Genomic DNA, 23,639 nt, shown 5'->3' with positions numbered 1-23,639 from the left:
TTCAGCAAGAACATTCAGGAGCCCGGGGAAGGTTGCAGGAAGAGCTTTAATTGCTGAGAATCCAATCAGAAAAGGGAGGTGCTGGTCAAGGGGGCGTTGGGGGACAGCCAGGGAGAGGTGGTCAGAATGAGCATCCTTCCGGGGTTTTAATCCCTGGAGCGGCCGGCATCGAGGCAGACGCCAAAGTTGGTATTGGTGATGGAGCCCACAATGGTCTTGTCCACCTCACAGGTCAGGCCCCGCTCACAGGGACACTTGTAGTAAACCCCATAGAGCGTCTGCAAAGACACAGAGCCAGTGGAGTCACAGGCTTGTGGGGGGCTCCTTTGGGCATTGCGTGCCCACCGGGGCCTGACCCTGAGAACACCAGGCCCGTGTCCCTTTTCCGTCTGTCTCCTCCCGACGGCGACGCCAGGGGGCGCTGTGGGCCCGGAGGACCCAGGTTCTGGAGCCCACTCAGGCTCATTTGCGCTTTCTAGCTAATCTCCCGGGGGTAGACTCTATTTACCCATGCGCGAAATGGGCATGACAAGTCCCCACCCGCACCCACCTCACTGGTCAGTTGTGAGGATCAAAAGAGTTGAGCGGATGGGAAAGTACTCTGAAGCCCGTTGACCTCCCCTTCTTAATCGCAGCGCTCAGTGTCCGAGCTCCCCCTCCCCCCTCCCTGATTCTACCCCAGGCCAGAGGGCCCTCCTCCTCTGAGCTGTCCCCCTTCCCGCCGGCACCTACCTTGGCAGAGCACTCGCTGTTCTCGCTGGCCTTGGGCGCGCAGCGGGCCAGACTCAGCCCGGTGTCCCGGTGGCAGCACTTGCTCTTGCACTGGGCGCTGTTCAAGCAGAGCTCGCCGTCTTCCTGCCGGGCGGGGGGATGGGGGCGGAGTTAGCCCGGGACCCCTCCCCTTTGTCCCTCCTCTGCCCCACCCCCCACGCCACCACCCTGTACCGCTGACAGTGCCTCCCCCGGTGCGGACGTGTGTAGAGGAAGCCAGCCCGTGGGGTTGGCGGCCAGTCCGTTCCCCGTCCGCCCCCAGTCGTGGGAGAAGCGGGCAGGGTCGTGGCTGCGAATCGGGACACGGGTTCTAGTACCCGTGGCACTGCCAGCTCCCTGGGTAATCCTGGGCAAGTCACGCTCTGCCTCAGTGTTCCCTTGGAATTTGCACAAGTGACCCAGAACAGGGTCTCCAGACCCTGGATCCCGCGTTCCCCTGAGGAGTCTATGGAGGTGGAGGACCACTTCCTTGGAAAACTCCCCGCTCCCTGGACAAATTTTTACCTACAACCTCAGGCGGATCCTGGCCCCTCTGAGTCACCCAAGGCCCTGAGTTAAAGCCTTTGGGTAGGGGCGCCTGGTTGGCTCAGTTGTTCAGTGTCTGCCTTCTGCTCGGGTCATGATCCCAGGGTCCTCGGATTGAACCCCGCATCGAGCCCCACATCTGGATCCCTGCTCAGCAGGAAGCCTGCTTCTCCCTCTCCCACTCCCCCTGCTTGTGTTCCCTCTCCTCTCTCTCTGTCAATTAAAAAAAGAAGAAGAAAGAAAGAAAAGAACCCTTGAGTACAGAGGAGGCAAGGGGCAGTGGGAGAGCAGGGCTCTGGGGCCATCAGCCAGGGCTCCCCCATTCCTGCTCAATGCTTTCCAGTGGCGTGACCTCACCTTTCTCTACAACTGCTTTCCATCTGCAAACAGGTTTGATGCTAACAGTAGTAATCTCGAGTGCGTAGTATGAGAACCAAATGAGTAAATGTTCCTGAGGCATTTGGAACGGTGTGTGTTTCTCAAGGTTAGAAGTCACAGTCACTGGGGAAGCTTTTTAAACTTTAGCTGGACCTTCTGAGCCAGGGTTTCCAGCACAGGGACCTAGGGGGTTTTTTTGTTTTGTTTTAAGATTTTATTTATTTATTTGACAGAGAAAGAGGCAGTGAGAGAAAGAACACAAGCAGGAGGAATGGGAGAGGGAGAAGCAGACTTCCTGCAGAGCAGGGAGCCTGATGCGGGGCTCCATCCCAGGATTCTGGAATCATGACCTGAGCTGAAGGCAGACGCTTAACCACTGAGCCACCCAGGCACCCCAGGGTTCTGGATTTTTATAAAGCTCCCTCAGCCAGGTCCAACCACTGCTCTGAGCATGCTCCCTGCTGATCAGCTTAGTCTGAGCCGCCCCCCCCACCACCACCCCACGGGGGAAGAGGCACAGGGTAGACCTGGGCGGTAAAGGAAGAGATGCCTCACCTCTAGGGATCCAGGCAGCCCTGGGGCGAAGACATTAGAGGTAAAGATCTAAATTTTAAAAATCCCCACCTCGATCTTCAGATGACTCCTCCCCCAACAGCTCTCTTACCAGATTGATAATGATGCCCCGAGGGTCAGGAACTGCATAGACCACCGCAAGGGCCACAAGCAGAAGGATGAGGATCTTCTCCATGATGAACGGGCACAGCTGGGACAGGTGGCAGCTGGTGGGTCAGGTGGCAGAAGATAGCCCGCTAGGGTGTCGCAGCTATAAAAGGGGCTCTGTCCACATGTGACACACCTTCCCTGACCCACGGGGCTTGACGTGAACAGAGGCCCAGCTGTGGCCAATCTGCGGGGGGAAGGGTCCTGATAAAGCCACTGGGCGGCACCAGGCACCTTTTGTGTGTGTGTGTGTGTGTGTGTGGTGTGTGGTGATGCTGCTCATGGACTTTTGGAACACTCTTACTTGTACAAGTTATAAACTGGGCAAGTTTTCTGTTCTGAGTCTCAATCTCCTTATCTGTCAACGGGGGATCCTTTCAAGAGTTGGGGGTGCTGAGGGAATGAATATGTTAGATATATCTTAACACACGTATCTCTCACTCTGGGTGTTCTGCCCTCCTGCCCTCAACCAGGGGCTGCCTCCATGAGCGATCTCAGGGGTCCTTAGGAAGGTCCTCCTCAGACAAGCCCTTCCTGTTTCCTTTCCCCTTCCCTTAATATCTGCAATCCCAGAATTAGAGACTCACCCCTGCAGGGAAGGCTTCCACTCACCCTGTCCCCTACCCAAGGCCATATGTGGGCATGAACAGTAACTCAGTCCTGGCTGAAAATGAGGAGGTCTCGTGAGCTTCAGGTGGCCCCGGGGCTGGAGGCTGGGAAAGGCGCACCTGCCCAAGTGTGCTCAGGTGTGGGACCAGAGCACCTTTCCCTGGAGGACTGGTCGTTGTGGCCAAGGACCCTTTCCCCATCCCGGGGCGTGGAAGACCGCTCCACTGGGGAGGCCCCTGATCGGGTTGCTGAGAATAAAGCTTTGATCCAGACAGACTTGGCTCCCAAACTCAGCGCTCACAAGCTGTGTGACCCTGGGCAAGTCATTTCAATTTGTAAGCAGTCTGAGCCTCCATTCAAGTTATGTACCTGAGACAGATGATGGCTCCTTCTCTGTAAGGTCAGGATTAAACAATGTGTGTGGGAGTGCCTGGTGTGTAGTAGGCACTTTGCCCATGTGATACCAGCCCCTTCCTGTCCCCTTGACACCACTAGAGGGTGGAATATAGGGGAGAAGTGGAGAAATAGCCAGGAGACCCTCAAAATGGCAGAAACCTATCAATTCCAGACAGAGAAATACCACTGATTAAAAAAACACTGTTCTCTCTTATATGTTTATGGATCTCAGTGTAAAACCGCTTCTCCCCCATAAGCTCATTCTGGTCCCTCCTTTGCTCTGCACCTCCTCCACCCCAACACCCCTGTGAGCTGAGCCACAGGAAGGGTGATTATGCTTTCCTTGTCACAAGTCGAGGCCAGGAGGCGGGGAAAGGAGCTACTTCCATCTGTGAAGGGAGCTGTGAAAAATGCACGAGTCCCATGTCTAGCTGGTCACAGCCAGCTTCCCAGAGGAGAAAGAATGGGTTTTTCTCTTATTAATGAAGAGTATAACAAAGAGAACTTTGACCAATGTTTGTCCTTCCAAAACATAAGAAAAAATTAAATAGTTTTTTTTTTTTTAAGATTTTATTTATTTGACAGACAGAGATCACAAGTAGTCAGAGAGGCAGGCAGAAAGAGAGGAAGCAAAGCAGGCTCTCTGCTGAGCAGAGAGCCTGATGCTGGCCTTGATCCCAGGACCCTGGGATCATGACCTGAGCCAAAGACAGAGGCTTTAACCCACTGAGCCACCCAGGTGCCCCAAATTAATTAGATTTTTTAAAAGTAGGCTCCACACCCAGCATGGAGCCCCACGCAGGTCCCAAACTTATAACCCTGAGATCAAGACCTGAGCTGAGATCGAGGGACACTTAATCAACTAAGTCACCCAGGTGCCCCAATTAGATGCTTTTTGTACCAAAACCTTGTAAGGTTTAACCACCCTTTCCCCAGTCTAAAGAGTGTTGTGCTTTGGGTTTTTTCCCTTCCAAAAGGAACTGCACATGCAATCACATTGATTAACCTCAGAGACACAATGTTGAGGCAAAACTGGGTGCCTGAGTGGCCCAGTCAGTTAAGCGTCTGCCTTCGGCTTAGGTCATGACTCCAGGGTCCTGGGATCGAGTCCCGCATCCGACTTCCTGCTCAATAAGAAGTCTGCTTCTCCCTCTCCCTCTGCTTCTCTCCCTGCTTGTACTGTCAAATAAATAAAATCTTAAAAGAAAAGGCAAAACTAACCTATGGTGATGAGAACCTGCAGGTCTACCCCTGGGAGGGCAGTTGATTGGGAGGGGACGGAGGAAGCCTTCTGGAGTGTTAGAACTGTTCTAAATCTTGATTTGGGGTGTTGGTAACACATATGTAAATATCTAGTGATTCACTTGAGATTTGAGTATTTTACTGTATGTAGTGCAGTACTGCACCTCAGTGTTTTTTAAAAAGCAGATTTCCCCCAGCCAAGTCCTAGCACATGGATAGTGAGGGTTGGGGTGATGTCATGCCTCTTGGTGAGTGGGGTTGGGGCACAGTGGCTGTAGACCTAGAAATGAGGCCAACATCTTTTGGGTGTCCCCTGCTCTATATTCTCCAATATCCCCCAGGATATACATACAAAGACAGGCCTCCAGCAACTGTTCTAACAAATGAGCCCATCTTTGCACTCTACCACTATATATAGATATCTATCTATCTCTATATATCTCCCACATTTTCTTTATCCATTCATCAGCCAATGGACATTTGGGCTCTCTCCATAGTTTGGCTACTGTTGGTGATGCTGCTAATAAACATCGTGGTCCATGTACCCCTTCAAATCTGTATTTTTGTGTTAAGATTTTATTTATTTATTTATTTTAAGATTTTATTTTTAAGTAATCTCTCCACCCCAGATGGGGCTCGAACTTACTGAGCCAGTCAGGAGCTCCTGATCCCGTGTTCCTTTTGCTCTTGGTCAGGATCTCTGCTGATTAGAGTTCTTTGGGCTGTGTCGTGGCCCAGACTTCTATTCCGGAGATATCTGGGTCTTGATGGGTCTGCCCCTGTGCTGGGTTACTAAAGTCTCCCAGGCATTTCCTGAGCTCTACATGCATTCCTTCTGCTCCCTCTGTGTATTACCACACTCTCCGGTCTAGATTGTCAGGATACCCAACCAAAATCAGTAATCTCTTTTGAAATATTAAAGTATAAGTGACACAGAAAACTTCGCGCTCTACAGTGTATAGTTCTATGACAAATGCTCATATCATGTCACCACCACCACCACAACGGAGATACAGAACACTTGCATCATCCTAAACAATTTCTTTGGGTGGCCCCTTTGTAATCAACCCCACCACCAGAGCTGTGCTGGCAACCACAAATATGTTTTATTCTCTATAGTTTTGGCTTTTCCATAATGTAATAGAGATGAAATCAGACAGTATGTACTTAAATTTTTTTCTTTTTTTTTTTAATCACTTCTTAGCGTAATGCATTTGAGATTTATGCATGTTGTCTCAGACTTAGGGTGTTCGTTTATATTGCTGACTAGTGGTCTGTTGTGCGGATGGAACTACAGTGTGCCTATGCATTCCCGGCTGAAGGACAGTTGGGTTATTTCTGGAAAGTTTTGGCAATTATTAATAAAGCTGTTATATGTAGGGGCGCTTGGGTGACTCAGTGGGTTAAGCGTCTGACTTTTGATCTCGGCTCAGGTCTTGATCTCAGGGTCTGATCTGAGGAGTTCTGATCTGATCTCAGGAGTTCAAGCTCTGTGTTGGGCTCCTGGGCGTGGAGCCTACTTAAAACAAAAACAAAACAAAACCCCCCAAACCAAAAAGGGGCACCTGATGTGGCTCAGCCAATTAAGGGCTGGACTCTTGATTTTGGGTCAGGTCATGATCTCAGGGTCATGGGATCAAGTCTCTAGTGGGGTTCCATGCTCAGCAAGGACTCTGCTTGCGATTCTCCCTCTCCCTCTGCCCCTCCCCTACGCATGCACACTCTCTAAAGTAAATAAGTCTTTACAAAGAGAGAGAAAATAAAGCTGTTATACATACTCATGTATAAATTTGTGTGTGTGCAAGTTCTCAGTGTTCTGGGACAAACACTCAGGAGTGAGATGGCTGAGTCTTATGGTAAATGTTTGTTTCAATGTCTCAAATATGTCAGACTGTTTTCCAAAGGGGCTGAACTAATATGTATTCCAAAACAAACAAACAAACAAAAATAAACCAAAACAAACATTCCTACCAGCAATACCAGCAAAGTAAAAATGTTCCAATTTCATTCTACATCCTCACCAGCACTTGGTACTGCTGATTTTTTTGTTTTTTGGGTTTCTTTACTTTTTTTTTCTTTTTTCCTTTTTTTTTTGGTTTTTACTTAAAAATTTTTTTTAAAGATTTTATTTATTTATTTGACAAAGAGAAACACAGCGAAAGAGGGAACACAAGAAGGGGGAGTGGGAGAGGGAGTAGCAGGCTTCCCGCTGAGCAGGGAGCCTGATGTGGGTCTCGATCCCAGGACCCTGGGATAACCTGAGCAGAAAGCAGACACTTAATGACTGAGCCACCCAGATGCCCCTGTTTGTTTTTTTAAAAATTTTTTTAGTAATGAAAAATCAGAAACTGACAAAAATACTCTAGAAAGGGGAAATGATTAAACAAATGATTAAATGATTACATACTCTGTATCAATATATAAGCATTAAAATAATGTTTTTGAAAAAATAGTAATATGAGAAAATATTAATGGTGTACAGCTAAGAGAAAAAATTAGGTGCTAAATTGTCCAGTTGTGTAAAGCAGGATATGCAGAAGGAGGGAAAAGCACCAAAATGTTAACAGAAGTAGTAATAGTGATAAACATTTTGAGTACTTTTATATGTGAGTCCCTGAGCCAAACAGTTTACATATGTTATTTTACCTAATCTTTATGATAGACACTATTTTTTAAAATATTTTATTTATTTATTTGAAGAGAGAGAGAGCATGAGAAGGGGGAGAAGGTCAGAGGGAGAAGCAGACTCCCTGCTTAGCAGGGAGCCTCATGTAGGACTTGATCCTGGGACTCCAGGATCATGACCTGAGCCGAAGGCAGTCACTTAACCAACTGAGCCACCCAGGCGTCCCGATACTATTTTTTAAAAGATTTTTTTTATCTATTTGAGGGAAGGGGAGGAGCAGAAGGAGAGGGACAACTCCCACTGAGTGTGGAGCTCCCCGGTGCCCCCTTTCCCCATCTCAGGACGTGGAGATCATGACCTGAACTGAAACCAAGAGTCAGACACTCAACCACCAACTGAGCCACTCAGGCGCCCCTATGATAGATACTATTATCCTCCCCACTTTACAGATGAAGAAACTGAGGCTTAGGAAGGTTAAATACACAGATGGTCACATAGGTGCTAAGTGGCTAACTCAATACAGATCTGTCTAAAGCCAAAGACTGTTTTTAAGATGATCATGGCTCTCCCTAGTTCTTGGGGTTGTGCGTGATTTATATTCTTCTATGTAACTTTCCTGAATTTTCCTATCTCTCTACATCAGACATGTTTACCTATGCAATCAGGAGAAATATATATTTTGAAAAAGAGGGGTAAAAAAGAGATATGCAGGGGCACCTGGGTGGCTCAGTGGGTTAAGCCTCTGCCTTTGGCTCAGGTCATGATCTCAGGGTCCTGGGATCAAGGCCGGAACGGGGCTCTCTGCTCAGCAGGGAGCCTGCTTCTCCCCCCCGCCCCCGACTTGTAATCTGTCAAATAAATAAATAAAATCTTAAAAAAAAAGAAATATGCAACAAAAACATAAACAGGAAAAAAACATAAAGGAAAAAGGTACTGCATTGAACAAATCATGTGTAAGGTTTGGGAGGCTTCCTTTGGGGTACTTCATAGTTGTTATGTCACTATCAGTCTGCATTGTAAATATACATATGCATATACATGTATTTAAGTATCTCACCATCTTTGAGGGCAGGGCCTCTGTCATTTTTATCTCTGTGGTTTTGCTTAGGGAAGATATCCTCCAACATAGGGCTTAGGACATAGTACCCTCTTCGTAATTGTTGTTTGAGAGAAGCCAGAGACCAGAAACCAGTGACCGGAAGACACAATCAGAAAAGGTTTTGCTGAACTCCAGGGGGTTGGGAGTTCTGAGAAGGCGACTAGAGAGCCAGGGAGGGTTTGGAAGGGACGGGGGTGGGGGTGGAGGAACAGAGAGTGCTCAGGACGAGGTTTTGGTTTTGCGGCAGGAATTGAGCGGGAGGACTGTGACAGTGACAGTCGCAGCCCCAGCCTCCCAGTGTTTGGAAGCTCTCCCACCCACACCCGGGCCCCGGCGCTCAGGAGGGTTTAGAAAGGTCTCAGTTTCCTGTGGCTGGAGTGCGCGATGGGCGGGCCGGCGCTCCCCACTTCTCCCCCGGCCGGGTCTCGGTTTCCAAAGCCTCCTCTGATCCGATTCCCGAGGCGCTGGCCGCGGTGCTGAAGCAGCACTTTGGTAGGCGGGAGGAAGGAGGGACCGTGCCGCGCGAAGAGGCGGAGCTCTCTGGAGCCGGGAGCTGGAAATGGGGGGAGGGGCAGGGCGGCGCCAGTAGGTCCAGGACCTTGGCAGGCTGGAAAGGAAGAAGACCGGAGACAGCCTGGCTAGAGCGGACAAAGGCATCTGAGCAAGCTTAGGCTGAAGAAACCAAGGTTGTCTTCCTGGTCTTATTAATCCTCTTTCTTCTTCTTGGAGGAACCCTCACCCTGTATCCTTACCTCAGCCTCCTTCCCCAGCCCGGCTAAGGAGTGACCCTCTCCTAGGCCTCTGTCTGCTAAGCCACTGGCTTACAGCCCACAGGATCCCAGCCTAGGGCCTACGTCCTCATCATGGTGAAGTTGCTTCCTGCCCAGGAGGCAGCCAAGATCTACCATACCAACTATGTGCGCAACTCCAGGGCTGTGGGTGTGATGTGGGGCACACTCACCATCTGCTTCTCTGTACTGGTCATGGCCCTCTTCATCCAGCCCTACTGGATCGGTGACAGTGTTAACACACCCCAGGCAGGCTACTTTGGCCTTTTCTCCTACTGTGTGGGCAACGTGCTGTCCTCTGAACTCATCTGCAAGGGTGGCCCGCTGGACTTCTCCTCCATTCCCTCTAGAGCCTTCAAGACCGCCATGTTTTTTGTGGCATTGGCCATGTTCCTCATCATCGGCTCCATCATCTGCTTTAGCCTCTTCTTTGTCTGCAACACGGCCACTGTCTACAAGATCTGCGCATGGATGCAGCTGGCTGCAGGTGAGCAGGATTAATGGGAGGACAAGCAGGGGCCCAACCCAGGCCACCGGGGAAGCTGCAGCATTCCACCCTCTGTGGATGCTCTGGGTCTCTTACCAAGGTGCTCTCCTTTACATTTATTTTATTTTTTTTCAAAGATTTAATTTTTTAAAAGTAATCTTTACTCCTGAAGGGGACTTGAACTCACAACCCCAAGATCATGAGTTACACGTTCTACTGACGGAGCCAGCCAGGCGCCCCTCAGCTGTTCTCCTTTAGCCCAGCCATACTCAGTGCTCTGCAGAAGCTTCTGAGGAGTAGAGAATTTTAGAATGGCTGAGACTGAAAGAATTGTTGAGCTCGAATTGTTCAACCCCCTCATCTTGTAGATGGGAACTGAGGTCCAGAGAGGGGAAGTGACTTGCCCAGGAGCACACAACTAGTTGGTAGAAGGTGTCCTGACTCCCAGGCCACCACATCAGAGGTTGTTTGCTCTGGGAAGGAAAAAGAAGGAAACTCCCATTGTCAGCCATGTGGGAATAGGATCCAACCCAGGGCAAAATTGTCAAGCACGTCCTAGATATCACCATCTCCCACTTCTGGGCATTTACTCTTTCTCCTTTAAGGATCTACAGATCCCTGTCCTCACTCCTTCCCTCCCACCCCAGATTGCTCTCAGGGAGATTCTAAGGTCAGTTATTGATTTGGAGTGTTATGCTGTGACCTTTCCCATAGAAACTTGCATTTAAGTTCCCTTTCATGGTGGAGTGAAAGTCTTTGTTCCCTAGTTACAGGTTTCCATACTTGAGGCAATAAATGGGAGTGGTATTTTGTGATGGGGGTAGGGTGGTGCTAGGGTCTTTTTTTAAGATTTTTTAAATTTGACATAGAGAGACAGAGAGAGAGAGAGAGTGGGAGGGGCAGAGGGAGAAGCAGACTCCCCACAGAGCAGGGACACCAATTCAGGGCTCAATCCCAGGACCCTGGGATCATGACCTGAGCCAAAAGCAGATGTTTAACTGACTGAGCCACCCAGGTGCCCCAAGTGGCTAGGGTCTTTAAAACTGTGTGGGGTAGGTGGCTACTTATGGTGCCCAGAAGCTACTTCTCTGCCCCTTTTTCTTGCTCCTGGCCCAGGCAGGCCTCTCAGCCCTTGAGCTTGCTGGTCCTGTTCTCTAAGCTGCCCGTACTGGGAAATGTCTAGGGGCAGTGCTAGGACTGCAGACTAGAGGAAAAAACGTTCTTGACATCATTGATTAGAATGAGAAGCAGTATTATCCATAACAGGGGGAATGGAGCAGGGATCAGAATCCCAGACAACCAGACACACAGACTCAAACGCTCTGTCAGAGTTGGAGGGGTCTCCAGAGAGGTGTAGGTACCCCTGCCGACTACAGTGAGGAATCTGGGAATAAAGAAAAGACTTGACCAAGTCTACAGCATATCAACTGGCGACTAAGGACCTTGGGGAATTAAGTCAGTGGGTTCCAAGAAACTGGATGTATTCTAAAGACATTTTGATTGAGCCACACATTTACATAGGTATAATGGCTGACAAAGCACTTTCATATATATCATCTGGAGGAACCCCGTCCCTACCTTAGTGAGGGAGATATTCCTCTTATCTTACAGATAAACTCTTAGTGGGTAACTTATCTTTTAGCACGGTAGTGATGGACAGAACCTTTGATTCAAAATCTTGTACTCAGGGTAGTCACCTGGCTCCGGAGCTGCTTCCATCTACCTTCTCTCTCTCCTCTGGTCTCTCTATACATTGAGGGAGAGGCTGGGGCAGGGCTAAGGTAAATCTCGGTGGGCAGTGGGGAGAAGGCGAGAGAATGAAGGTTTAGCAGTTCTGTGACAAAGAAGAGTAGAATGGACCCTGGCATGATCACCAGCTGGTCCACCGTATCAGAGCTATGGAAGGCTGGAAACACAACCATTTCTCTCATTCTCCACGCTGCCCCCTCCCACAACATCCTGCAGCAAGTGCCATTTGCAGAACAGGCAGTGTGCTTGGGAAGGCCTGGGTGGGGGAGGCATCAGCAGGCCATTTGAATTAGACTCCAGAGCATGAAGCTAGAGACACCGATAGCAGAGGTGGCCGGATGCCATCCTGTGAAACATTTATGTTGCGGGAGGGTAAAGGTTGTGTCATGTTCCATTCTTTAATGGAGGAGAATGAAAGATGAGCCAAAGGAGGGGATGAAGAGGGCAGGCGGCAGATGGGACTAAACCAGTTAGTTTACTCTTGCCAAGAAGCCTGAGACCAGGGAGGGGAGCAGGAGAAAGGAAAGACGATTGATGACTGGGGCAGTGTGAGGCTGTAGTTTAACAATGTTAATCCAGCTTCTGGATGCCAGGTGTAAGCTGTGTGTGGTTCCAGCTCCTAGAAACCCAGGTAGGGCAAGTTGCTTGTCTCTCTGAGTCTTGGTAACCTCCCCTGTAGAACGTAGCAACAGACCTCCTATCACAAGGTTCTGGTGAGGATGGGACGTCTAATACACATAAAATACCTTCTCCAGCGCTTGACACATAGCAGGTGCTCAGTAAATGTGAAAAAACCACAAAAGCCACTTTATCAGTCAGGATGGATGAGGTGACAAAGAACTCCCAAATCTTAGTGGCTTAAAACAAAGCTTTAGTTTTTGCTTGCAGTGCGTGCCCACTGAGGCCCAGCTGGGGGCTCTGCTCTCACTGTTCTCTCCTGGAACCCTGGCCGAGGGAGCATCTGCTGCCATTGCAGAACGAAAGGATGCGCTGGAAGGTCTCTCTCTAGTGGTTAAATGCTCTGGCCTGGAAATGCACACATTTTGTTGTCTAAGGGAAGTCTTATGGCCTTACCTAACTTGAAAAGAGGAGAGCAAGAAAGTACAACCCTACTATGTACATGAAATATCTGTGAACACCTCTAATGACATCCACATCCACTGAAGTTGCTTCCATCCATTTGGCTTCAATGCCAATAATAATAGCAACGATGGACAGTGACTGGTTGCCTACCATGAACCAGATGCCGCTGTGAGCGTTTTCCCTACATGACCACATGTAATCCTTACAGCTCTGCTGTAAGGATTTTTTAGAAATTAGTATTTTAAATAAATATTAGGGATTTGTAAATTCAGGGAAGTGTGAGCAGCTGCATTGACCTGTACTGGGTCAGGATGAAGAGACCTATTTGCTTGAATGAAAGGTTCACCAAGGAAACAGCCAGAGATGGGGCTGGAAAACTTTGTATATTCATTAAATCTAAGATTCCAAGTTGTAGGACATGCTGTTATTCTATGTGCAAATACTTGTTCTTTTTTTAAAGTAACCCAATGCAGGGTTTGAATTCACGACCCAGAGATTAAGACCTGAGCCGGTATCAAGAGTTGGATGCTTAACCAACTGAGCCGCCCAGGTGCCCAGGAAAAATGCTTCTACTCGAACCACAGCCTGAGGTTTTCTTATTATATGTATTTCAGAGATACTGGAGTATGAATAACTGTGCATCTTAGAAGTGATGAGTTCTTTGGGCTGAGACCAGATTTTGCAGGGGTGTGAAGCCAGGGTCGCTAGTGCCTCAAGTCCAAAGTGAGGGGCATGGCTGCAGGTCTGGTAGGACCACCTGGTGCCATGGCAGAATCTTCCCTGGGCTGGGGAGCTCCACTTTCTGCCTCTACTCCTGACCAAAGGGAAGTCATGTTAGCTCTTCGATCCTCAATTTTCTCCCCTGGGTTCTACAAGAATGATGGTAGGCACTGCCCCATACCTCTCAAGGCTGTTAACACGAAGAGAAGGGAGGTGACAAGATAGCAGCAGTGCAAGCTGGGAGGTGGCAGACTGAGCACACCCAGCCTGATGCTGTCTGCCCGCCCTTCTGCCCCCTTAGCCACAGGCCTGATGATTGGCTGCCTGGTCTACCCCGACGGTTGGGACTCAAGTGAGGTGCGGCGCATGTGTGGGGAGCAGACAGGCAAGTACACACTGGGCCAGTGCACCATCCGCTGGGCCTTCATGCTGGCCATCCTCAGCATTGGAGACGCCCTCATCCTCTCCTTCCTGGCCTTCGTGCTGGGCTACCGGCAGGACAAGCTCCTCCCTGATGACTACAAGGCAGATGGAAAAGGTAATTCGCCATCCCCCGGGAGGTGGGGCTTCCTCTCAGCCAGTCACCAGAGGATTGTCCCTAGCCTGGGGTTGGGGACACCAAGACCAATCAGACACAGCCCTTATTCCAGAAGCCAGGGCCAGTTGGGGTTTGCAAGCCAGCAGGTGATGAGAGGCTGTCTGTGATAGAAGGGTGTCCTCCTGCCTCCCGCACACCCCACTCCCGTCAGGGTCTACAGGGGAGAGACCTCTGATCCAGCCTGGGGACCTAGGGATGGCCTCCAGGAGAAGGTGGCACTGAGGCTGGGTCTGGAAGTTCACTGGGACTTTGGTAGAGAGAGGAACAGGTGAACAGAGGGGATGAGTTATTGGGGCAGGAGGAGAAAGGTAGGTTAGGGGGGCAGAAGTGAAAGCTCTTAGAGTGCAGATGGTGGGTGCTCCCTTGAGCTGGGGAGAGAGCCTTGGGGTTCTCTGTATGCCATCCTGTTTCAATTTCCATCCTGCCCAAGTCCTATCCCTGAGTCGTAAGAGTCAGTTGTAGCTGACCCAAAGCCAGGCAGACCCTTCAGCCTTTTCTGTTTCCCATTGACTTTTCTTCCTCCTAGGGTAATTCTGCTCCTGTATCTCATTAGGCACTTCTCCTGTGTTAAGGGGCTTTTTAGGGGCATAAATTTTATCTCCTAGTCATAGGGCAAGTCCTGTCTCACACCCTTGTCAATCCCAAAATGCCTACTTCCAGCAGGCGGCCGCTGTGAGGGGCCTGTGGCTCCGCAGGGACCTCTCCAGTCTCCTTATCCCATAGTTGTCTTCACCCGATTGACCTGAACTGGAAGAAAGAGGCCAACTTCCTTGCCCCGGTCCGCCCATGACGAAGGACCCTTCCCAGACAAGGAACTTGAAGCCCAGGAGGGAGACCCACCCAGAGGTACACAAAAAGGTGGTGACAAGGAAGACCCAAAATTCTGGTCTTCTCTAGCTCAGCCCAGCACCCACTTCTCCACAAGAAAATAATCAAACATCTCGTCCTTGTTTGGGAGTTTAAGACTCACATACCTAAGTTTTGTGGTTAAAGATGAAAAGCAAATTACTAGAATGAGCTGGGCCAAGGAGGAGAGAAGAGCGAGGTATCTTTCCATTACGGGAGCACCTAAGGTCTGGGTCCCTTGTAAACCCCATAAGGGGAAGGGAAAAAGGAACTAGTATTTACTGAGCCTTTTCCATGTGCAGAAGTGAAGTGAGTTTTGTTCACAGGAGCCATTTTTATTTAATCTGCACAGCAACCCTCTGAGGACAGGTTGGAGGTGGGGAGTCCAGCAGCAATGGGCACAGCCAGCATTTTCTCCAGTGATGGAGGGTTTCTCAGGGAAGTTTCAGCAGGAGCTGCTGGAGACATTTTGTTCAGCTCTCAGGCTCAAGGCCAGCCCAACCTGCCTTAGAATATTTTACATTACTCATTTGCATTCTTTCCTTTTCAGAAGGGATTCTTTCAGCTGGAAAGAAATTCTGTTGGCATCATTCATTCATTCATTCAGTAGGCTCCGCACCTAGCATGGAGCCCAAAGCTCACAACCCTGAGATCAAGACGCAAGCTGAGATCAAAAGTCAGACACTTAGGGCATCTGGGTGGCTCAGTTGTTAAGTGTCTGTCTTTGGCTCAGGTCCTGATCCCAGGGTCCTGGGATCGAGCCCCACATTGGGCTCCTTGCTCATTGGGAAGGCTGCTTCTCACTCTCCCACTCCCTGTGCTTGTGTTCCCTCTCTCACAGTGTCTGTGTCAAATAAATAAATAAAATCTAAAAAAAAAAAAGAGAGAGAGACACTTAGCCGACTGAGCCACCCAGGTGCCCCCACATAATTCCTTTAAAAGTGGTTTCTTTTCTTTTTTTTTTTTTAAGATTTTTTTTTTAATTTATTCATTTGACAGAGAGAGAGAGAGAGAGATCACAAGTAGGCAGAGAGGGAGGGGGAAGCAGGCTCTCCACTGAGCAGAGAGCCCGATGAGGGACTCGATCCCAGGACTCTGAGACCATGAGCTGAGCCGAAGGCAGAGGCTTAACCCACTGAGCCACCCAGGTGCCCCTAAAGTGGTTTCTTATGAAGAGATGGTTTTGTCCCTTTGACACTTTTCTTTAAAAATCAAAATGTCTGTTCACTCTTTTCTCCTTCCTTGTCCTTCTCCTTTCAGATCCCATGCACTTGCCATCAATCTTTTCAGATTTTTTTCTCTCCATATTTTAGTTCCTTCACTATCATGGAGGACTTAGTTTATCCTTTTAGTTTATTACCTGTTAGAAAACACTCACATAACCTTTCTGAATAGACCTAACTACTCAGTGACGTAGTTATTGCCTCTGTCAAAGCACAGAATCGGGTCAGGAAAGCAGAGGTTGAGTCCCAGTTCTGCCAGGTCACTTTCTTCAAGGGGAAAAGGGGGACACCAACTCCTGCTCTGCCCCCCCCATTATTGTGTGGCATGAACAAAACAATGAAAGCAGAAATGGAACCTTGCACAAGTACATAGTTGTCGAATCACTCCCTAGGGGTTAAGGAGGCAGAGAGTGAGTGTGGGCTTTGGAGTCAGATCTGGGTTTAAAATTTGGGCTCTGGGCACCTGGGTGGCTCAGTGGGTTAAGCCTCTGCCTTCAGCTGGGGTCATGATCTCAGGGTCCTGGGATCGAGCCCCACATCGGGCTCTCTGCTCAGCGGGGAGCCTGCTTCTCCCCCCCCCCCCCCCCCCCCCCCCCCCGCTCTGCCTGCCTCTCTGCCTACCTGTGATCTCTGTCAAGTAAATAAATGAAATCTTTAAAAAAAAAAATTGGGGCTCTGACAAACCATAAGAGACTCTTTTTTTAAAAAATATTTTTATTTATTTGACAGAGAGAAATCACAACTAGGCAGAGAGGCAGGCAGAGAGAGAGGAATCAGGCTCCCCGCGAAACAGAGAGCCCGATGTGGGGCTCGATCCCAGGACCCTGGGATCATGACCTGAGCCGAAGGCAGAGGCTTTAACCCACTGAGCCACCCAGGCGCCCCCCATAAGAGACTCTTAAGTATAGGAAACAAATGGAAGGTTGCTGGAGGAGGGTGTGGGGTGTGGGGTAACAGGGTGATGGACGTTAAGAAGGGCCTGTGAGGTAATGAGCACTGGGTATTATATAGGACTGATGAATCACTGACCTCTACCACTAAAATCAATAATACATTACATGAGAATTGAATTTAAATAAAAATAAAGTTTGGGCTCCATTGTTATCTAGTTGTGACTTTGCAGAGATTACTCAATTTCTCTGAGTCTCAGTTTCCTCATCTGAGCCTCATTTTTATGGAGATGAGGTGGCAGGTTTCTCTGCATTTGTAAAAAATACCTGCTTCAAAAAGTCGTGAACAAGAGAAGGCTCAGCAAGAAGGTGAGGATGTCTTCTGTCACTGCTGCCTGTACAGAAGATTATAGCCAGGGTGATTAGGCCAGAAAAAGAAAGGAAAGAAATCCAGTTTGGAGAGGAAGTACAACTGTCTCTATTAGCAGATGACATGATTTTGCATATGGAAAATCCTCAATAATCCACTAAGAAACTATTAAAGCTAATATACAACATCAGCGAGGTTGAGGGATATAAGCAGTATACAAAAATTTGTTGCATTTGTATACAGTAGCAATGAATGATTTGAAAATGACATTAAGAAAATTTCATTTATAATAGCATCAGAAAGAATAAAATACGTAGAAATTTAACGAGAAGTGTAAGATTTGTACATGAAAATTAAAAGACATTGTTGAAAGATATCAAAGGCCTAAATAGATGGAAACACCTATTTCATCGCTCAGAGAACTTCGTACATTAAGATGGCAATGCTCCCCAAACTGATCTACAGATTCAATGCAATCCCTATCAAAATCCCAGCTGGCTTTTTGCAGAGATTGATAAGCTGATTCCAAAATTCATATGGACATAAAAGGGACCCAAAGCAGCCAAAACAATCATGAAGATCAAAACTGGAGGACATTCATGTCCTGATTTGAAACTTAGTACAAAGCTACAGTAATCAAGATGGTGTGGTACTGGCATGAGGATGGACATACGGATCAATGGAATAAAATTGAGAGTCCAGAAGTAAAGCGAAACATCCATGGCAAAATGATTTTTTTAAAAAGATTTTATTTATTTTGAGAGAAAGAGAGAGAGCGAGAGCGCAAGTGAGGGGAAAGGGCAGAGGAAGAGGGAGAAGCAGGCTCTCGGTTGAGCAGGGAGCCAGTGGACGTAGGGCTCGATCCCAGGACCCTAGGGCATGACCTGGGCTGAAGGCAGACGCTCAACTGACTGAGGCCTCTTGCAAACTGATTTTTTCTCTTTTCTTTTCTTTTTTTTTTTTTTAAAGATTTTATTTATTTATTTGACAGACAGAGATCACAAGTAGGCAGAGAGGCAGGCAGAGAGAGAGAGAGAGGGGAAGGGAAGCAGGCTCCCTGCATAGCAGAGAACCCGATGCAGGGCTCATCCCAGGACCCTGGGATCATGACCTGAGCTGAAGGCAGAGGCTTTAATCCACCAAGCCACCCAGGCGCCCTGCAAACTGATTTTCAACGAGAGTGCCAAGACCATTCATTGGGGGAAAGAATAGTCTTTTCAATAAATGGTGCTGGAACAACCAGATATCTAATTGCCAAAGAATGAAGTTGGATTACTCACTTAACATCATACACAAAAACTAACTCAAAATGGATTAAAGACCTAAATGTAACATGTAAAATTATAAAAATCTTAGAAGAAAACATAGGTATAAATCTCTGTGACCTTGAATTAGGCAGCGGTTTCTTAGATGGGATGCCTAATACATAAGCAACCAAAGCAAAAATATATATAAACTGGATTTCATAAAAAATAGAAAACTTCTGTGCTTCAAAGGACACCAAGAAAAAAGTCTAAATATAATGCAAAGACTGGGAGAAAATATTTGCAAATCATGATTCTAGTATCCAGAATACATTAAAAACTCCTACAACTTAACAACTAATAAAAATACAGATAACCCAGTTTTTAAAGTGGGCAAATGATTTTTTTTTTAAAGATTTTATTTAATTATTTGACAGAGAGATCACAAGCAGGCAGGGGGAGCAGCAAGCAGAGGGAAAGGGAGAAGCTGGCCTCCCACTGAGCAAGGAATCTGATGCAGGGCTCAGTCCCAGGAATCCCAGATCCTGACCTGAGCAGAAGGCAGACGCTTAACCCACTGACCTACCCAGGCGCGCCTGGGCAAAGGCTTTGAATAGACATTTCTCCACCGCAGATATCCAAATGGTCAATAAGCACATGAAAAGATAGTCATCATCATTAGTCATTAGGAAAATGCAAATCAAAACCACAATATTATTTCACAGCCACTAGGATACATTAAAAAAAAAAAAACAACGAACAATAACAGGTGTTGGTGAGCACGTGGAAAAACTGGAATTCTTATATGCTGCTAGTGAAAATGCAAAATTGTGCAGTTGCTGTGGAAAACAGAAGGGCAGCTCCTCAGATGGTTAAACACAGAGTTACCACTATGTGGCTCACAGTTTATTCCTAGGTATGTCTGCAAGAAGTCCTAGGCTTGCACAACTTGTATACAAACATTCGTAGCAGCATAATTGCCAAAAAGTGGAACGACCCAAATGTGCATCAGATGATGATTTGGATAGATGACCTGTGTATATCCATACAGAGGAATAGTATTCAGCTCTAAAAACGAATGAAGTACTGAGAATTACTACCGTGTGGATGAGCCTTGAAGACGTTGTAAGTGAAAGGAGCCAAGCACGAAAGACCATGTGTTGTATGATCCCAAAGATATAAAATGTTCAGAATAGGCAAATCCATGCAGACAGAATGTAGGTTTTAGTAGTTGCTGCGGCTGTGAAGAAGGGGTGATTGAGAGTGATAATGGTCACAGGGTTTCTTTTTGGGATGACGGAAATATCCTAGAATTGGATAGCAGTGGTGGCTGCACAACCCAGAGATTATATTGACAACCCACCAAGCTGTACATTTATTTATTTATTTATTTAACAGAGAAATCACAAGTAGGCAGAGAGGAAGGCGGGGGGAGGGGGCCCGCGGGAAGCAGGCTCCCCGCTGAGCAGGGAGCCCCATGTGGGGCTGGATCCCAGGACCCTGAGATGATGACCTGAGCTGAAGGCAGAGGCTTAACCCACTGAGACACCCAGGCGCGCCCCCTAAGCTGTACATTTTAAATGAGTAAATTTTGTTAGTGAATTATAGCTGAATAAAAAAATGATAGTGTGAAGGGTTAGATAGTGCGTATAAAGCACTGACAGCGCCTGCACACTGTACCGGTGATTAATAACTATTAGTTCTCTCGCCCTTTTGTCCTTCCAGGATCTCCAACTTTTTACACCATCCATCTACCCACTCAGTGCCAGCTCCTGGGCTCCACGTGCCCACCGACACCTTCAGGCATGGGGTGGGGGTACAGCAGTGAGGGAAGAAGTCTCACTGGACCTTGCCATCTGATAAGGGACATCACATGCAATACGGAATTACAATCTGAGAAGCATTATGGAAGAAAAGAAGCCTTCTTGAGATTGAATAAATGACATCTGCTCTAGTTTGGAGAGGGAGTGGTGTGCAGGGACTTATCCTGAAAAGGAGGCATGGTTGTAACAAATAATGTTCTCTTTTTCCTTGCAGAGGAAGTCTGAAGCAGCTGAAGTTCGGTGAGTAACCACATTGTTGGGTGGTCCGTGTGCCTTTGGAAGGGCTGTGGCCTCCCAGTTTCCTTATTGACTCAGCAGGGTGCATGGCTGGTGGGGGGCTGGGCTGTGGGGGCTGCGGTGGGGCCTGGGAGAGGACGAAGGATTCTGGCAGGAGTTAGCTGGCATCTGGGACCCTCTAGTTCTACTTCTGTCTTGAGAAGTAGACAAAGAACAGGAAGAAATATTTAAAAATAGGAGGTGGTTTCATAAACTCATCTTTTTCTGGAGCCTGGCAAACAAGAGCAGACTGTTTACAAGCTGGCATTCTAATTTGGGCCTTTATTTTCAGAAAGATTTTAAGTGATTTGTAAGAAACAAACAGAGAACTTAATAAAATAAAAAAAAGTCACAGAGAGGAAAACAAATATTCCAGAAAGCTAGGCTAACAGAAATACTGTACTGAGTATTAAATTTAGCTTTATGCTTCCTAATAGCCAAGGCACAAAGAAAAATATGGTGTAATCTGTTTTAATGTCGGTTGAAAAGGAAGCACACATATCAATTTCCTTGTTGTCTTTAAGTTTCCAAAATGTGATTTGACGAGAATATTGAGGAACACATAAAAAAGGGCCCATCATAGTATCACCTTCCAAATGCTGCCATTTACTGAGGACCTCCAGCAGGCCAGGCACTTTGTGTGGGGAGGAGGGATTATCTCCATTTCAAATATTTTAGTTTTTGCAAAGTATCTCCCAATCCTTGACCACTTAGATGTACTTTTCTGAATAATTATAAGCTAGCACTGCCCCCTCCGTACTTACTAGATGATTCTCAAACTCCCGTATGCATACAACACACCTGGAGGCCTTGTTGAAATGTAGATTCTGATTCAGTTCGAGTGGGGCCATAAACCCTGTGTTTCTAACCTGCTTCTCATAATGGTTGCGCTTTTGAGTAGGAAACTGTTAGAGCGCATGTGAACATACATGGGGAAGTTTTTTTGTTTTGACTGTTTTTTAAAAAATGTCAAATTTTATATTCTTGCAATTTTTTTTTTTTTAATACCACAGGTCAACTGTCTCCCTGACAATGGAAAATTAAGGAATCGAATTCTTCAGAGACAAAAACTTGTTCCTTCCATGCTTCCCTGTCCCTGGGTACTATAGACCTGATGTTCTGAAGCCTTTTGCTATAGGATTAGAACATGGCGTGTATACAGAAAACTTTCAGGGGCAAGCAGCCCCGCAGTAACCAACATCAGAGATATTCGGAGAGAAATGGGTGGTACTTTTTCTGATGGGGCCCCAGTTCTCTTCGTATCCCTTTTACACCAGCGATCACTTTACCCCCTCGAGGACTCTCCTCTGTAAAATGAGAGGGCTGAATGAGTTCCCGTCTAGGGGCCTCCCAGGTCTGAGTTTCCCACAGCCAGCCTGCCTGAGGATACATTCGTTTGAAGGCACACTAGAAACAGCCACCCAGCTCTCAAAGGGTAGGGGAGGAAGAGGCGCTTGTAAGTGTGCTAGATCATTTCAGGTGGAGGTTTTAGGGATCTTCTGTTTCTTTCTCACACTTTTTTTTTTTTTTTTTTAAATTGATGATCTGGCTGGGTAAGGAAGGGAGGGGCCACCAGAACCTGAATCCATCAGAAAGCCCTATGAAGATTGGGTGAACACAAGATCTAAAAACTTAGGAGACTGACTTTCTCTCCTTTGGACCCCTATATTACCTTCCCTTAGTGCCCACACTGACCCAATCAGAACTGGCCACTGGCTTGAGAAACTTGTTATAGTAGATTATATTTTTATATTTCTTGCAAACAAAACAAAACAAAACAAAACAAAACAAAACAAAACCTCAGCACTTTCGATTTGGCACTAAGTGTATGCATCTTTTGCCAGCCTCCAGAGGGGAACTCAATTTAGGTAATACCTCCTTGTAGCAAACACCAAGACAAACAGGTTCTTTGGGCTATTCCCTGCCTGGAGGTGGTGCACGGAAACCGGGTTTTGTTGGTCATCCACAGTGGATAAACCTGACGAACGGGTGTTTTTTTCCTGGTCTTGTGCAGCACTCAGTAAAGAGAAAGAGTGGACGCTGGTAAGAGAGGGGAGGAGGTAAACACTGAACAAAACTTTTTTGGATCGTGTTACTTGATCAAGGTGCAGACACTGACACTGCAGGTTTCTCATTCCTGGGCTGTAAGGGACAGCGCTTTTTTTCCCTTTAAACTCAACTCTACCCCCAGCATGGGGCTTCAGCTCACAACCTAGGCAACCGTCCGAAGCTTTATGGCTGAGTCAGCCAGGCGCCCCCGCAGGGCACAGTTTTTAATCAAAGCCTTGACAACCTGTCCAGTGAGTGTGGTTTCTTGCACAGCTCAGATAGATTAGGAATGAGTACTACAGCACTGTCCTGTTGTTGGTAATGGGAACTATTAGGATGGGACTTAATAATCACATTTGTATTTCCTTGTGTTGATAGAATTATTTCAGTCAGGCACTTACTTTATGCAAACCTGATGAATGACAGAATCCAACAAATTCTGTAGCTTAGTGCCTTTTCTAGTAATATTTACTTCTCATAATTTTACTTTTTGTAAGTAGTAACTTTTCTAAAAGTCTACCTTCTAAAGATTTCTCACTCAAATACTAACTATGGTGGTCCACTGAAGCTTCTGGGGGACTTAGGGTGCATCTGCCAAGAGCCTGCACCTTGCTCTTGTCAGGAACAGCCGGCTTCACCGAGGTGCTCCGAGTCGGTTGACGAATGACCCGGTGCTGGGGAAGGATCTGCAACTGTTTGTGAGTCACATGACCCAGATGACCTTTTGCTTTATCTTCAAAGAAACTCATTATTCAATCTCTCCAATCACAAGATTGATTTTGGTTGCTATCTAGGAACTGTTTATCAGCTCAAGTAGCTTTACTTTTACATAAATTCCTAAAGGCAGGAATCTCCTCTTTGGAAGTATGTAGATCAATAAAATCAGCACTCCTCTAACCAAGTCACCTTACTGCTTTCTTGCTTCTGGCTTGCCTCTGGCTTGGGCTGGGCTGTTGGGATGGTTGTGATGTCCAAGCTTTACCAACAATGAGTAGGCCTGAGCAGATGTGGTCAAGAGAGGATTAGTCATTTACATCTGAGAAGTGAACGGGAAGGATATTTTAAATGCTTTGTTTCACGTCCCTGTATTAGTTACCTATTGCTGTATCCGTAACACATTGCCACAG

At 47.3% G+C, this 23,639-nt stretch overlaps 2 protein-coding genes across 2 annotated transcripts; one reads left to right on the top strand and one right to left on the bottom strand.

The window, feature by feature from the left end:
- Nucleotides 1-28: 28 nt before the first annotated feature.
- Nucleotides 29-2,447, bottom strand: CLPS (colipase). Its single transcript, XM_046006477.1, has 3 exons — nucleotides 2,339-2,447; nucleotides 733-855; nucleotides 29-278 (listed from the first exon to the last, which is right to left on the bottom strand). The coding sequence occupies exons 1-3, from the start codon at nucleotides 2,420-2,422 to the stop codon at nucleotides 147-149; spliced, it is 339 nt and encodes a 112-aa protein (XP_045862433.1). The 5' UTR covers nucleotides 2,423-2,447; the 3' UTR covers nucleotides 29-146.
- Nucleotides 2,448-8,989: 6,542 nt separating this feature from the next.
- Nucleotides 8,990-23,420, top strand: LHFPL5 (LHFPL tetraspan subfamily member 5). The gene is made up of 4 exons (XM_046005778.1): nucleotides 8,990-9,641; nucleotides 13,495-13,731; nucleotides 20,402-20,427; nucleotides 21,477-23,420. Exons 1-3 carry the CDS (start codon nucleotides 9,230-9,232, stop codon nucleotides 20,410-20,412), a joined length of 660 nt encoding a protein of 219 aa, XP_045861734.1. The 5' UTR covers nucleotides 8,990-9,229; the 3' UTR covers nucleotides 20,413-20,427; nucleotides 21,477-23,420.
- The last annotated feature ends 219 nt before the right edge of the window (nucleotides 23,421-23,639 follow it).

The sequence above is a fragment of the Meles meles genome, chromosome 5 (genome assembly GCF_922984935.1).
Source record: "Meles meles chromosome 5, mMelMel3.1 paternal haplotype, whole genome shotgun sequence".
NCBI lineage: Eukaryota > Metazoa > Chordata > Mammalia > Carnivora > Mustelidae > Meles > Meles meles.
Note: the sequence above shows the minus strand (reverse complement) of the source record. Positions and strands in the feature narration are given on the sequence as shown.